This window comes from Populus nigra, chromosome 2, assembly GCF_951802175.1.
Source record: "Populus nigra chromosome 2, ddPopNigr1.1, whole genome shotgun sequence".
Lineage (NCBI taxonomy): Eukaryota > Viridiplantae > Streptophyta > Magnoliopsida > Malpighiales > Salicaceae > Populus > Populus nigra.
Genome location: NC_084853.1, coordinates 35,655,346 through 35,672,935, shown reverse-complemented (window position 1 = coordinate 35,672,935; position 17,590 = coordinate 35,655,346). Strand labels below are relative to the sequence as shown.

At 30.8% G+C, this 17,590-nt stretch overlaps 1 protein-coding gene across 3 annotated transcripts; it reads right to left on the bottom strand.

Moving 5' to 3' along the window:
- Nucleotides 1-4,501: 4,501 nt before the first annotated feature.
- LOC133681951 (uncharacterized CRM domain-containing protein At3g25440, chloroplastic) lies at nt 4,502-7,099 on the bottom strand. 3 transcript variants are annotated; one of them, XM_062105161.1, is made up of 4 exons: nt 6,882-7,099; nt 6,327-6,642; nt 5,547-5,954; nt 4,502-5,322 (listed from the first exon to the last, which is right to left on the bottom strand). In XM_062105161.1, the coding sequence occupies exons 1-4, from the start codon at nt 6,998-7,000 to the stop codon at nt 4,750-4,752; spliced, it is 1,416 nt and encodes a 471-aa protein (XP_061961145.1). In that variant the 5' UTR covers nt 7,001-7,099; the 3' UTR covers nt 4,502-4,749. The 3 variants fall into 3 exon arrangements, with proteins under 3 accessions (XP_061961145.1, XP_061961146.1, XP_061961148.1); XM_062105162.1 differs by having other exon boundaries at nt 6,327-6,639; XM_062105164.1 differs by having other exon boundaries at nt 6,327-6,617; nt 6,882-7,020.
- Nucleotides 7,100-17,590: the final 10,491 nt, after the last annotated feature.

Below are 17,590 nucleotides of genomic sequence, written 5' to 3'. Positions count from 1 at the left end.
GGTACAATTGACTTAAGGGTATGGTATTCGAAAATAAACGAGTTGAATTTGATTAGCTATGTGAATGTAGATTCTGTTGCGTGTAAAGTTGATAGAAAAAATATGAATGGAACATTTCACTTTTTAGGATCATCACTAATATCTTGAGCTAGCAATAAACAAAACTTAGTAGCTATATCAACAACTGAAGCGAAATATATCGTGGTAGGTAGTTGTTGACTTGTGCTCAGATTTTATAGATTGGACTAAATTTTAATCATGTTCTTATCATGTGTGATAACACAAGTACTATAAGTCTACCTAAGAACCCTATACAACACTCATGTACAAAACATATTCAAGTGAGACATCACTTCTTAAAAGATCACATAATGAAATGTGACAATATACTTGATTTTGTTAGCACATAACATCAACTTATAAATGTTTTTACATAGCCTTTAGGTAAGGATTCCTTTTATAAAATTATAAGGAATCTAGGCTTTATACATGCTAATGACATTTAAGGTTTTATGCTTGTATGAATACATTACTGGAAATAAGTTGGATATGTTTAAATGATATCCAGTAGCATGAAAAATATGTTCTACTGTAAAATTCTTTGACAATGCAGATCTAGGATGAACCGATCAACCGGTTCATCATACCAATTCAATCGGCCGATTAGTTGAAACAAAGGAACAAAGGGTTAGCTACTAGATGAACAATAACTTTTTGAAATTTCATTTGGTTTAGATTTTGAGACAACAAGTTGGATAAAAATGGTACATGCTAATCGATCTATAGTTGTCGAAAGAGGTTTAGAAAGCATGTTAAAGTGATTTTAGGATAGATACAATATTTGATTATATGGCTTGGCAAAATCTTTTTTATTTGAAGAAACTCACCTATCTTAAGATTATCATAATGTTTTTTTTTTTGTAAATATATGAATCAACGTGGAGCCTAGAATAGTAAGTCATTTGCAAAATAAACAGATTGAATTTGACTGTGATACTTTAGGCAATATTTTGGGCAATAAAATCATTGGAGATTTTGTGTATGAAGTTTAACTCCATATATTTCCTAGAAGGTCCTAAGGTTTATGAAGTTAAAATCATACAAACCATTGGAGATTTTATGTAGGACAAAGTCATAGCACAACATACTAATCAATTGAATTTCACACAAGGAATTATGATTAAGAGTTAGGATTTGCTCTTACGTCCTAGAATTCTTCACTGCATAATAGCATATAATATTTTGTCCAAAAAGAGGCATTATAATGAGGTCACTTTTATAAATATATGTTTGATAGATTGTATGATTAGAGGACATCGCATCAATCTCCCCTATATTAAGATGAATATTGTCATTATGGCACATGATCAGAAAGAAAAATCTTTACCATTTGGTCAATGCTTAACTATTGTTTTGTAGTATTTTGATATCTTGCTCACCAATAAAGATAAGAATCCATACTCAAAAGCAATGGAAATAGACATCAGGCCACTTAACAAGATGACGTATGTCTTGACTAATGATGTTGTTCGGATGTCTAAAGACCAAATTGGTGCTCATGCTGAAGAAGAGCATGATAAGAGAGAAGAGCAGAGTATTGGTGGTAATGTTGAGTTTGTTGATATGTTTGAGACGCTACCTAAAGCTTCCTTTTCAAAAGATGTTGGTACAAGCTCTTGGCGATCAAAGATGGAAGTTCGACTAGAGCATATTAAGGGTGATCTAGATGCATCATATTCGAGAGGATGTGCACGATATGAAGGATATGATGGTTAGTTTACTCCCTCGCTACCAACCACCCCAAACGATTATACCGTAATCATTTAATGTTTTCATTTTCATTTTTTTTTGTTTTTATTACTTTTCACTTTGTAATGCATATTATCTTTTGAACATTATGCAATGGTTTTATGTCTTATTTCTCTATTTTCTTTTCGTTGATGACAAAATAAGAGAGAATTGGGGAGATTGAGGAAAGAATTAAAGAATAGATATAAAACATGATTCATGATTAAAGGGGAGAGAAATATATATATATATATATATATATATATATATATATATATATATATATATATATCATAAAAAAGGGAGATTGTTGACCTTTGGGTCGTATATTAATATTTTATGTATTTTGATAATAATAATTAAATAGAAAAGGACTAATGATATACTTGGATGATATCAAGTTTAAACATGTTTATATAAAGATATATGAATGAAGAAATCAATCAACAAGTCCAAGATGCAAAGCAAGTAAAGACTCGGTTGTTAAGTGTTTATTTTAGTGCTTAAATGTAAATCTTTATATCATACTTGATAGCACAAATTAAAATAAATACACACACTTCACTTTGCATGCATTTAAAAAGGATTGATAAAATAGTTCTAAAAATTCACCAAGATTAAAACTGATAAATCTGGAATTCTACATGAATCGGTCGATCGTTTATTCATACGTGATGAACACCTGGGAATTTGCAGGAACAGGTCGACCGATTGAGTTGTTTGAGGAACAATAACGGCTATAAATAACTATTTTTTGCTAGAATCATATATATATATATATATATATATATATATATATATATATATATATATGTATGTATATATATAATTGAAGAATTTAGTACAGAATTGAACTACACGCACACACAAGCTATTTGAAGAGCAAAAACAAATTCAAATCATCAATCATAAATCATATTTATATTTGTGCATCAAAACTTTCATATTCTTGCACAAGAGTATAAATTCTTATACTCACTACACTTAAACACTTTCATACATTCTAAACGCTATTAAATGAGCTATAGAGATATAAGCTTCAATTGTATTATCTACTCCTTAAGAGACTGTTGTTATATTTCAAACAATTGTAATTCTTCAATAGTTTAAGTGAAAAACTCTTAGTCATTGGTGAGGTTCCTCACCAAGGTGAAAAATCTTGAAGAGGGTATTTCATCAAGTGATGAAAAGGGACTTGTTGAGGATTTATCAAGGACATTGTAATCTTTGGCTTGGACTAGTAAATAATACAATACTCAAGACCAGTTTGGTGCTTGAGGTATGGATGTAGACTTGTTGAACCACGTTAAAAATCGAGTTTGCAATTTATATCTCTATACTCTTTATTTTAAGCACTTTAATTAAATTCTTGGTTAATTATGTTTATTGTGCTTAATTGAGTTAATTACAATATTTGTTATTATTAGTAGAACATCTAATTCACTCACTCATAGGTATTATTATTGTTTTAATCTTAGAACAACACTATTCGTTGTAATTTGTTATATGCAATTTGATTTAGTTCTATAGTCCTAAAATTATTCGCTTTAGTGGTTATTAAACTTATGAACTCAATGTCCAATTGTTCAATAGACTTGTGTAGATTAGGTTTAGCTCGATGTTTGGGCTAACTACACCAAGAGTCCAAGGAGCAAACATTATCTAAAAATTATTGGATTCGCTTCATTGGTGATTAAATTTATGAACTCAATGTTCAGTTGTTCAACAGACTTGTGTAGATTGGTTTAGCTTGGTGTTTGGGCTGACAACACCAAGAGTTCGAGCAAACATTATTTAAAATTTGTTGAACTTAAACCTCTATGTTTCAGGCATGGCAGAAAACCAAGCGAATAACAATCGTAGAACCATGTTGGGAATATATAATTATATTAAGTCCTTATTTATTAATGAAAAATAAATTCCTGAAAAATAAATTATTTTTTGAAGTTTGACAGTATCATGAAAAGTAAATTGAAAAACACTTTTAATGTTTGATAATATCTTGAAAAATAAATTGAAAAGTAACACTTTTTTAATTAATTTTTTAAAAATTTATTAAAAAATAGAAACAAAATTTGAAAAAACTTCTAATTTCATAAATTATTTCACATAAAATAAATAGCAATAAAAAAATAAGGACTAAATTTAACAAACAAAAAAGTTGAAAGTGAATTAAATTGGAAGAAAAATTCAATTTCATAAATTATTTCAAATAAAAAAAATATTAATAAAAAAACAGAAACCAAATTTGAATGATAAAAAAAATTAAAGAACAATGAAATTGATAAAAAAAAAATCTAATTTCATAAATTATTTAGAATAAAATAAATAATAAAAAAAATAAAAAAACTAAATCTGATAGATAAATAAAAAAATTTCAATTAAAAAAAAATAAAATAAACAAATAACAATACAAAAATAAAGATCAAAGTTGATATAAAAATAAAATTAATTCAAATTTTAATGAAAAAAATTGAAAGAAAAAAAATCAAAATAAAATATATAACAATAAAAAAATTAAAGAACAAATTTGAAATAATTAAAAAATAAAAAGATATTTTTTATTTTTTTATAATTTCTAGAAAGAATATTTCATCTAAAATAAAATTATTTTTTTTAAAATCAAATTAAATTTTTTTTTAATTGAAAAGTGTTTTTATTAATTAATTTTTCTAATAATAAATAATATTAGAAAAATCTAAAAAATGATTAGTTGCCATGAAACATAAAATAGGACCTAAGTAATCACCAACGTTTCTGAAGTTCCAAGTTATGTTTACAATAAAATACGAAAAGCTACAACATCATATTCTAACACATTTTGCAAACATTTCTATCAAAATGGTTTTAAATCAGAAAAAAAAAATGCAACGCCCATCAAATATTGCTAGGCTTCACGTATGAACTAGTAAAGAAACCTATCGTCCGGAGTGATGACCGCTGTCATAAGTCAGTCGTCTCCTATCTCTTCTTTCTCTTTAAAAGAGAAGCAGCACGGAGAAACATGCGATCAACCTCGTCAAAGGATGGTGAATCGACATCTACCCCTGTGGGGATATCCACATCTTTCCCCGATGTCACTCCCTTTTTTGAGCCCAGAGATATTTGGCGCAAGTGCTCCTCAAAATCTTCAGGCTCTCCGTCTGCTTCAACTGAGAACTTTTCAAACTCTTCCAAATAAAGTGGACGTTTTGATGTCTCCTCCGTGTCTGCGTCAGAGTCAGTCTCAAAAATGTCTGATAGATCTTCCGAGTCTGATGCAATCCCTAAGTCAGTATCAGGACCATCCTCAGAGCCTTCATCTTGCCTATCAATGATTTCTTTCAGCTTTTCTGAATTCTCCAATTGCTTGCTTGAAATGCTCCTAGATTCTGCACCATCAATGTCAGTCTCAGGGGTTTCTTCGGTAGGTTCAGTTCCTTTTCCAACTTTTCCTCCAGCCCGTGCATGAAGCAACTCAAGGTCCTGTTGTAGTCTTGGTATGTACCTCCTGAGAGCCCTTAGACCATCCCTGCATTTTGACTTATCCAAAGCCTGCACAAGGTTTAGAGGAGAGAAGAAATCAGCTCATGGAAGGCAAGATCCAAGGCTTTAAGATCTCTCTTATCAAATAACAAGATAAAAAGTGAAACTTTGTGCATGCATTGCATGCTTCTACATGAAGACCTAAAATAATGATGATGGATATTCATCCAAACCCAATTTCATAATCAGTCATCAAGACCTCAGAAAATAAAAAGGGGAAGGGAAAAAAGAACCTTCTTTCTGGAGAGAGTGACCCTGGGTGACATAATCTCTGTTGGTGGTTGGGAATAGTTCTTCCCTCTGTACATGATTATTGTGTTCTCTTCATGAATATCCAGCACAATCCCTCCAGTGAATCGTGCCAGTTCAGCAGCAATCTCCTTCACTTCCTCTGGAGTGAATGTCTTTACCACCACTTTCAGAGTCTGATGTTTCTTCCAGTGCAAGTGCATGTTAAGAATCACACCCTGGTATATTCCCCTTCTGCCGACGGGCACATAATTCTTGCACTTAAGGCCCATCTTTAAAAAGAAGAAGTGCTCTTCTGGAGTCAATATCTCTGGATCATGAGTTGCTTCCGATGATTCTTTTGGTTCAATCTTTTTCAAAGCTTGAACAAACCTTTCTTCTTTCCTTTGAGCCTGCAGAAAAAACAAGCTAAGCCACAAGATACATTGAAGCAGATCACAAGAGCTATACAGTAAACATTTTGAAACAAAATAAAAACCTCAACTACACAGTAAACCTAAGAGCACCCCACCTCAATCCCCGAACCAAAACGTACGAAGAAAACAAAACATAACATTCAACAAAAGAATATTATGAAGCTACTAAACCAGATTACATCAATCTCAAGGTGTCTATAAATATGGAAAACTAGAATACATCAATCTCAAGGTGTCTATCCATATGGTTGAAGCAGCTCAAATTAGAGAGAATAACAATGGGCTTGGATTTTCCTAATCTATTATACTCACTATATTTCACATTAAATCAACAAAACCAAAACTCACCTTTCTCAACTTGTATAAGATTTTCTCTTCAGCTGTCATTCTCTCGTACTCTTTCTTCTTCTTCCACCTGAAGAACTTTAACCACCTCACCACCGCTCGTTTGCCTTTGAGCTTTGGTCTCTTCACTTTAACATCACTACCACTAAAGACCGCCGCGGTTTTCTCAAAATTTTCGGTTGGCTCCACAACTTTGTCAACATTGTTTAGAGATGGACAAGAGTGAATCCATAAATGACCCAACAAAGGAACAAGATGCCCTTTAACGTTATACACTGGTCTCTGACCAAGAACCTTGCACATCACATCAACCAAACTACTAAACCATGAGTTTAATTAATCTTCACTAAAATTTGAAGTTTACTGAAAAATGAAAATTCAAACCTAATTAAGAAACACTGCAGGTAAAATTTATGTTTCTTTTTTCTTTTTCCAGAATTCAAGAAAAAAGAAAAAGAAAATGACAGAAGCTGAAGTGAAATGCACACTTCACAGGCAAAAAATCATTTACCTAAAAAAAACAGGAAAAAAAAAATACAAGGGAAGGGAGAGAGTTACCTGGTTCTATAATGAAATGAATTGGAAGAGATTGTGAAATGATTTGGGTGGAAATTCTTAAGTTGGTGAGATTTGCAGAGACCAAGAGATTCTAAAGTTATAAACCTCTTCACCGCCATTTCTCTTCTCCACGCTCCCCTATGGCAGCCACAGTCCGTTCTGCCTTCTGAACGAGCGAGATTGTTTTTAGGATTGAGTATGGGCTAATTTAGCCAAGAATACGCGATGGGCTCCAAGTATGTAAATAGCTAGCCCTACGGCAAAAGGTACGAGGCACATAACATTAGTTTTAAAATAATTTTAAAAGATAAAAAATTAAATTTAAATAAAAAAATTAAATTTTTTAAAATTACAATTTTAACCTCGCTCCAATCACTTTCTTAATTTAATTCTTGAATCGCACTATTAGACTTCAATCCGTTATAGAACAACTATTTATAATCAATTTTGAAATCAAAATTATTATTTATATCTTATCCAAAATCCAAATAAATATTAAACGAAATTGGGTTTTAGATCTCCATCGTGTAATGGAAGATACTTAAGGAAATAAAGAAAGCTTAAGAGCAAATGGCTTCATCAACCAGTGTCACTTGCATTGTTTTTTTTTATTATTATTTATGTAAGCTGTTTGAATCAGCTTACACGCACCTTGATTAATTTTTATGGACCATAAAGTTAACAACCATATAAACCTCCAATAACCATTAATATTGACAATCATAGGGCTCAAACCTGAGATCATATGAAAAGTAAACATGTATCACATGGCCAAAGATAAAGCTACAAGGCTACTGCGACCAACAAAGGAGAAAGTGGGATGTCCTCTTTTGACTAATTTATACACCCAAACAAAAAGGAAGTCTTCAATGATAAAATAATAATCTCTCTGTGTGTGTATATGTATATGTGTGTGTGTTGTACACTTTAAGATTATTAATGTAATTTGGATCAAGTTAGAGTAAAGTTGAAGAGTATTTATACCCAACTCAAAAAACTAATTTTTTTTATTTCAAGTTTTACCCGAATCCATTCACATAAAAAGAATTCTTATCTATTTATATTGGGTAAAATAAGCATACTTCAAGTTCAAAGTAAAATACCATCCTTGATTTTATTATATTAAAAAATACATATATTCATAGAATAAAATAAAATAAAAATTACAGATAGAGTTATTAACAACCTTCATCACATCATGATCATGAATGTTTTTTATTTATGTTTTAATAACTTGTTTTTTTATTAATATTAAATAAATATTAAAAGACAAAAAAAAACTAATAAAACACTCCATTTAAACAGGTTGGTTATTACTTTATTGATAAATTAAGAAATAAAAGCCAAGTGCTTTAGTTGAATAAAAAATTAATAATAATAATAAGTAATTTAGCAATAATTAATTCTTGACTTGCCAATAATGATAACATGTGCAACTGGTCACAAAACTCAAGATTACTATGGCAGCCATCTGAACACCATTACATCTCCGGGAAAAAATAAAACCTGACAAAATTCTTGCAATACTGTTTATCATCAATTACAAGAATTCTTGACATTTCTCTTCAGAATTCAAATATTGTTCTTTTATAAAATTTCTAGATAATTATACGTTATTGTGAAGTCTCAAAAATCCAAGTAGTCTAAAAATATAGTTCTCGGGTTAGATAATCGGTTGGTCCTAACAATCTCATGTATTTTTCTTATCAAGGTAGTTGATAACTTAAGTTTGGTGCTTTATAAGCCAAAGTGGATTGCGACTAATACCTGCAAAGGGTCCTCTTTGGTAGAAGTGGGAACTCTACGATGCTTAAATAAATACTCAAGTAATTCTTATACCTTGAGCATCTCTATTTTGAATCTCCTTAAATATGACCGTGTAAACTCGCTCTCTTGTTGGGCAACATTGAAAAGCTCCGTGAAGGTTTTCTTGGCAGGTATGTTGGTGCTAAAGCATTTCATTAGTTTGGCACATAGGTCATTGAAACTTTCAATAGAGTTTGGTTTCAGGTTGTTATACCAAATACGCGTAAATCCTCTAAAGGTAGTAGGGAATATTTTGCACATTGAGTCATGATCTTAGATGATCAACTTCAAGCTACTGCACACATTTTGCATATGCTCCCTTAGGTAGGCTAAGCCATCATAGTTGTCCAAACTCATGTTCATGGACAAATAGTCATCAAGGAGTCGAGTGTTCAATATGTTTGGACAATGAGAGAAACCCTCCACTGATAAGGGTTATAAACATTCCCCTGGGTATGCTTATAAATAGACTGTCTCCTAGTTCTTTTTCTGTTGAGATCTTGGGAGCCCGAAGAGCTTGGTGTAGAACGATGGTTATAATAACCGACATCGATCCCATAATAACTAGGGGGAGTACGTTTAGAGTATTTTATCAATGGGTGTGGCAAATACATAAGTGGTCCCTTGAGGAACTTCTATAAATGTCAATTTGTCTAGTCTCCTCTAGATAGTGTAATTGTCTACGGGCTCTTGGTATAGCAGGTTGTTGTGGAGGTGAATGTAGAGATGCAACTACTTGCTGAGGAGGAGCCTTAGTCAGTGGTCGTTGATTTGTTTTTTGGCTTGTTGATTTCCTAGAACTGTTTGGTTAAGGAGCTATATCTTCTCTATCAACTATTGAAGGATTGGCTATGTGGGGGTTGATGTATCTGCTACGACAGAAAGATCACTAAATCATCTTATTTCAGAAGTGTCCTGATTAACTACCATTAATAACGGTATCTAAGGAAAATCGTATAACAATAAAGCTATTTATGACTTTTTATAAAATGTTTCCACAAACGGTGCCACTAATGAAGTTCTAAAAATCTAAGTAGCCTAGCAATAGAGCTTCCAGGTTGGATAATCAGTTAGTCAATTGATCCTAACAATCTAATGCATTCTCTCTAATAAAGGTGGTTGATAACTTGTATTTGGTGCTTTGTAAGCCAAGGTGGCTTGCAGCTAGTGCCTATAAAAGGTTTTTTTAGTGGAGGCAGGGACTCAATGATGCTTAAATAAATATTTTTTTAAAGTGGGAAAATACAAGAATATTCTAGAGAGAGATACTTTGAAAATATATATGCAATAAAGAATGAAGATTGTTAATATTTGTTTTGAAGGTCTCATGGTGTATTTATAACCCATGAGTCTTATCCTTTTGTGAAAATGAGAGTATGGAGTGTAATTTTACCCTGATAGCATTCAATGAGATATAAATATCATTTACATCTATATTAATATTTGATACAAATATGATGGGTCATTAAAGGGCTTTTATACACCTAAAAAGTGTAGGGAGATTGGAGTCTAAGACGTCAATTGTAGTGGGCCGATGAAGGTGGAGCTTTTTCCCTAGGATAGACCTAAGAGAGGACAATCATCCCCTTAGGCATGCCCCAAGTGGGATGGTTATTCCTTTGGGCATGATAATGAAGGATGGTTATTCCTCTGGGCACGCCCAACAAAGGATGGTCATTCCCTTAAACGTGTAAAAAAAAGGATATGGGCATTCCCTTAGTATGCCAAAAGAAGATGGTCGTTACCTTGGACTTGGCTATTTGCCAAGTCTAAGTACTTTGAACTTGTCGAACTGTAAAGTTTCAATGTCTTGGGCCTGCCATGTTTGCTAGACTCACATTATCTTTGATTTGGCTAACTGAAGTCTAAGTACCCTGGACTTGGAGGAAGGCCACGTTGAAGTACTTTAGGTCTAGCATGTTCGTCAGACCTACATTAACTTAGACTTGGCGGATGGACAAGTCCAACTACTTTGGTTCTGGCATGATTGCCAGACTCACGTTTTCTTGGACTTGACTGATTGACAAGTCCAAGTGCAATGGACTTGGTTAACTACCAAGTCCAAGTTTCTTGGATCTGACATGTTTACTAGACCTATGTTACCTTGGATTTGACTATATGTGAAGTCCAAGTACCTTGTGTCTAGCATGTTTGCCAGACTCACATTACCTCATTTCTTTAGGGGTGCCCAAGGAAGGATGCTCATTCCCTTGGGCGTGCTAAAGAAGAATGATCATTCCTTTTGGTGTGACAAGAGATTATGGTAATTTTCTTGGGCATGCTAAGGGAGGATGATTATTATTGTCATAACCTATTTTTTACAACACAAATTCACAAAAACAAGAAAGAAATGAAAATAAACGAAGAATAAATTGAAGATGGGGTCAAGACAACACAAACTGAGAGTTTTAAGGACTAATCAGGGTGGAATTATAAATTTAGAGTCATTTTTGGTAGAAATTGAAAGAATTGATAAATTTAGGGACTTAATTAAACTTTGATTTAGTTTAAGTAATGGAATTAGGAGCTTAATTGAAGAAATATTAAAATTCAAGGCTGATTAGGGTTAAAATTGCAAGAAATTAAAGTCTAAGAACTAAAGTGAAAAGGCGGGGTATCAGGAGTTTAATTGACTTTTTCATGGGTAATTTTGAAAAAAATAAAAGTTAAAGAGTCAATTAAGGACTAAATTGATTAAATTCAAAACCAATGATTGTTTTGTAAATGACGTCGAAATACAGGGGTTCAATTGCAATTGATCCAAGAAAAAAGAAGAAAAGGAATAAAAATAAAAAGGACAGGGGGAAAAAAACAGAGGAAAAAAGGACAGAGAAAAGAGAACGAGAGAGAGAGAGAGAGAGAAATGAGGAGATAAAGAGTAACAAAGGAGAGGACATTGTTTGGCCAGGTCGTCACCAACCTCTTTATCTTCGGTCTTCAAGCTCCAAGTCAGTACTTTCTTTTTCTTTCCTCGCGTTGCATTTTTAATTATGTTGGCACTGTTGCCAAGCGATAGTACCCAAGTTGGTCACTAGCTCAAGCCAGTGACTAAGCCAGGTCCGTTGGGTTTAGCCCGCCAGTACGGCCGGGCTAGATCCATCCCAAAAAAAGAATAGAGAAAAACCTTGTTTTCATGGCGGGCCAGGTCTGGGCCTAAGGCCCAGCCAACCCGAATAGCTTTGGACTAAGGATGTGTTTGACAAAATACACCCTTATACCTTTTCCATTTATTTTATTCCTCTTTGTTTTGATATATGGTCAAATGAGTTTCTTTTTTATATCAGAAAATTCTAGAAAAAATTAGGGATCTTCATTGATTTATTTATGGGTTCCTCGTATTTTTTTTGTATTTTGTGTCGTTTTGTTTTTTGTTGTATATTCAATCTGTGAATTTTTACTGCAAATATAAATCTTTATATAAAACAAATACGTTTGAAATGCTCATGTATTCATTTATTGCGTTTAAAGACTTCTAATTTGACCTGTGGTTAAATGTGGTTCAACTAAGTAAAAATTCTTTTATTTAATACTATTAAATTTTTATTGTGTTTTTTTTAAAAGATTATAGAGACTTTTTTTTTTATTATTATTAGCAAGCTTTCTTTTTTATACAACATTATTCTTTTTATATTTTATTTGGTTGTTTTACTATGATTGTCTATTTTTTTATCATATAATTAAATAAAAATAATTTTTATAAAATAAAGTTATTAAACCCAGTTGGATCCATGACCTGGGTAATGGACACGGTAAGTTAATCTAGGTTGACCTATGTTGATCTAAGATATCATCACTTGAATATTGAAAAAATATGGAAAGTTCAAGTTTTTTTTTTAGATTGAATCGAGTTTTGACCGATGATCCACCCCTATATTTGGATTGGACATCTTTATCTATGGAGACCTTTCAACTTCACGACTTAGTTTTTAGTTAGAGTTAAAATCTTTTAATCTTTAGTTGACATTAGAATCTCTTTTTACAGTTATTTGTACAAAAAGACTTTAAATTTTGTTTTAGATCAAATCGAGTTTTTCTCAGTTTTTCAACCTGCCTTTAGATTAGTAATTTTTAATTATACATGTCTCTCAACTTCACAACTTAAATATTTAGTTAGCATTGTAATCTCTTTTTATACTTATCTATGTATAGTCTTAGTTGAAGTTAGAATCTCTTCTTGCACTTATTTGCTCATTGAAAAAACTAAAAGGGTAGTATAATTACTATAGCGCTTTTTATTATTACTCTAGACTCATTTCCATTGCATATTAAAATAAAAAAATTATGATTTTAGCTTTCATAACAAAATATTATTGGCTTTAGAAACAAGGGTAAAGTGGTTTTTTTGTCGTTTTGTGTACGGTAAAATAATTTATATATCCTTAGAGGAAAAAATTAATAAGAAGCATATTTTCTAATTTTTTATTTTAATTGTACATTAAAATTACTGCAATGTCCTAAAATTAAATGTTTTTACCTTAGGTCAATGGGTTTTTATCTCTTTTTCATTTGGTTTTTTTTATGATTATCAAATTTAATCAGGAGCAATTTAATATTTAGACATGTATAAAATATTAATTAATTCAAAAATGAAGGTTATGCGTGACGTTCACGCAAACGCACATGAATCTCCCGCTATCTTTTTCCAGCATGTACATCATCTTAGTGTGGACAAAATCCAGCTTCCATGATGACATTTTATTTTTCACAACATCACCTCCATTAATGAGGTGAGCATACACCATAAAAATATTAAGTTTTGCTCTGGTAGCCATTTTTTCTTTCTTTCCTCTATCCTCAGCTTTTCCTTGAAAATTTTCAAATCAATTCTTTAATTTTTTTTTATATTTATCAAAATTTTATTAACCTTTCAAATCACAAGTTTAAAATTTAGACCAAAATTGTTCAGATCTTTTCTTCAATGTTTTTTTTTATAATTGATTTTTTTATATCCTAATTTGATTTTTTTTATATCCTTTCATATACTGATTTGATTTTGTATATGAAGGGTTTCATATATTAATCCAGCTTCTTTAGGCTGATATTTTTTTATTTTTTATTTTTATCATTATTGTCAATTTGTAATCATTTCTCGAAAAGCATGTTTTTATCCTTTTTTATATTTGCATTCGCCCTGAAGTTTAATGTTTTTGCTGTTTATGTTTTACCCAAGTTAGTTAAGGTAATTTTGGGTTGTAAATTAGTTAAAGGAAATTAGGGATTTTAGTTAATTAACGAGGTGAAGAAAAAGTGAAGGGAATGTTCTTCACTGTTTGGTGATTGTCGAACAAACCAATTATTTGAGAAGACTTTTATAGTAAATTTCTCATCCCTATGGCATAGGATTCTCAGGTGAGGTTCCAGTCTCAAAACCCCATCATCAGGCAATAAAACCAGAATTAAAAAGGTTAACTACTTGTGATGTAATCCAGTCATGTGCCCATAAGATCACAGGATTAAAGATCATATGGGCGAGTTAGCTGGAATTACAGAGAGTAATAGTTATACTACTTTCCTTCTTTTAATGTTGCAAACGAAGAAATTGCCTCTAAACATCAAAGGTTTAGGGACAGAGTGCGTTTGCTAGCTTAGCTTGTAAGGAAATAAAAACAAAACAAAATCAGGAAGATGTGAAGTGATGTGCCAGCAGGTTAAGGGCCTGGAAAATCAGAGAAGAAATCAGATCCAGGCGAGTGATACTGGCTGAATTATCGTCTATATCGCAAGTTTTGTGATAATAAACTGCCTGGATCGTTTTATTTCGAAACCCAGGCAAGAAGCTGACTTGCTTTCCTATTTCCTTTTCAGTTAGATAATATTTCAATAAAGCAGTAGCAGAAGAGAAAACATGGCTTACCGTACCATAGTATGAGGTAGAAACTGATGATGCAGGAGGCGGAGCTGGGTTGAGCTGTACAGGAAGAAGAAGTGGCAGCAGCAGAAGTATTTATAGAGATGGTGAAGATCAGGAATTAGGGTTTCAAGGATGCAAATTGGGTTTTCTGCTCTTTTGTTGAGTGGGCCGATAGTAGTTATAAGGCCCAACACTTCATAAAGCTGCGTTCTGAACTTCAGTCTTCTACTAAACACTTTTTATGAAAAAAAAAATCAAAAAACTAATTAAATTAAAAAATTAAAAAAAATTAAAAAAACCAAATTGTGAAAAAAAAACCATTAAAATTTTTGAAAAAACTAACCGGTTTGATTTGATTTCAATTTTATAAGTCTGAAACTAAAAAAACCGAACAGAACCCAAACCGAAAAAAACAGAGCCAAACCGTAAAAAAATCGAGCTAAACTAAAAAAACCAAGTCGAACCGGTTTGAACCGGTTTTTGTCCTTAAAAACCAAACCGAACCGAACCGAAATTGGTCGATTTGAACCGGTTTTGGTTTTTTAAAAAAAATTCGGTTTGATTATTTTTTTTTTATAAAAACCGAACCGAACCGAAAATGATGATCTCTAATTTTCAAAATATTAGATAATTTTCAAAATTAATAAAATACAACTCTATAATTATTAATGTGATGCTTTGAATAAAAAATATTCTTACAACAATACATACACCATGTTACGAAACTCACATTAATATTTTTTTTTCTTTTTGGATAAACCCTCTCAATTTATTTTGCTATCATTATTGTTATTATTTTGGTTTTAGCAGAAGCAAAAATACAAGAAAAGAAATGTAATCAATTTAAAAGATAGTAGCAGCATGTATCCTAATTCCCTGTTTAATTAATTTGAGAAAAGATATTGATTTTATATTTTTCATAAACGCAACACATATTAATAAAAATTATAAGGAACATTACATATCCCTTGATTTACTATAGATTATAATAATAAAATTATAATTAAAAAAATCTTTTCACAAGATTAATTTGTCATTCTCTATATTAGGGAGGGGGGGATTATCTTTTTAAATATTTTATAACAATTAAATTATTGTATTACCCTTAGGTCTAGGGGTTTTATAAGAATTTTATTTTACTATAAACGTGTAATAACTTTATTGTCTTTACCATCAAAACTTTTTAGCATTAACTTAGAGGCTTAATAGTGATTTTATAAATGTTTTTTTTTGTTATTATCATTTAATCCTATGGGCGGTCTTGTCTTTGTAAAAATAAAATAAGAAAAAAAAATTATTAACATATGTATTGCACGTATCAGCTATCTTCAAACGACACATGTAATTAACTCTGGTGGTCACAATCGTGCTATCGCCACATCATTTGATTCATCTAGGTGTCTTCATTCTTTTTAAGTGGCGCGTACATGATGATTCGTTCTGGTTTTGCACTGGTTCACTTTTCTTTTCTTTTCCTCTTTTTCTCTCTCTCCTCCACCTCAATTTGTGCATTGCCCAAAATCACATTAGCCCTTCAATTGCTTTCCTTTTTAGGTTCAGTCACTATTCTTTTTATTTTAATTTTTTTTATTTAAAAACTTTATCTCAAATTTAAAAATTATTTTTAATTTCATCATTCTTAAAAAAATCATCTCTTTTAATTTCATCCTTCTTAAAAAAATTATTGATTCTCATTCTTTTATTTCTATTTTCTTTGCTTTGACAAGGATCCCCATTCTTTTATTAGAAATTGACCTTCTTGATTAAGCCTAGATTTGAGATTTCACAAGTTATGATTTTAAAATATTAATCCAAGTTTAGGAGATTAATTCGGGGTTACTTTAATTTTCATGTTATTAAATTAAAATTATTTTTTATATTATTAAATTAACCAAACATATTTTTTGCTTCTTTAAAAATCCTAAAGTTGCCTTGATATTTTTCTTCTTATGTTTGGAAAAATTTGCCCTTGCCCACGTTATTGTTCTCGTCACCGATACAGTTTTACTCAAGTTATTTTCTTGTTCTTTTTTTAATTATATATATATATATATATATATATATATATATATATTTGCTTTTGGCCTTCAATATTTGATTCATTATAATTAGGCAATCTAATGTGTCGATGACTCAATTTTTTTTAGAAAATATATCATCTAACATGTCACCATTTAAGCATTTTAAAAGTGTTTTTGGCTTACATGCATCAATTTTTTTACTTTCTACTATCTTTATAATTTTGTTAATGTTGAAAAAACTACCCAGTCAATTGTGTAGCACGAGTCAAAAAAATAGTTAAATACTAAAGTGAGAAATTAATTTTCTTGATAAGAAATGAAAAAATATACACATATAAATATAGTTTCCTAAATTTGCTCTTGTATTTAATATTTGGAATTGTAACCTACACGCGAGACACTTTTTCAGTATCAAGTAAATCAGTTTCATTCTGAAAAAACAACAAAAAATCTTTCTTTCAAAAATACAATTTTATTTTAAATTGCATATGACTAAGTCTCTCGAAAATAAAAATAAAAATCATATTTGCATAAATAAAAAAAAATATATAAGACATGATTTAACATCTTTAAAAATTCAAAAAATATCTTTATTGATATTTTTGCATGTATTTTTAGATTTAATAATCAGTTTATTAAAGTCATAAGAACTTGACCTATATTCAAAAACACCAAAAAAATTATTTTGTTTTCTTTTAATATATGAGATTATGAATTTATATGTAAGATATATTTTCAATATTGAATAAAAAGATATTTTCTTTTATTTATATTTTTTGACATTAGAATGGTTAGATTTTAATGTAATAAGATAAGGACCTCCTCACCGAGAATGACTTTTCTTAAACTTTAGACAAACCGGTAGTTAGAAAACACAACAATATCTTAGTTTATATAAAACAAACAAACAATATAGATTACCTTTGGTAAGGTGTATTAGGAGTGATATGTTCTTCGTATACATAATTAGTCCCCTTATCCAAACTTTGAGATTGGTTAGGATTTTTAGTGATCAAAATACTAGGTGACAA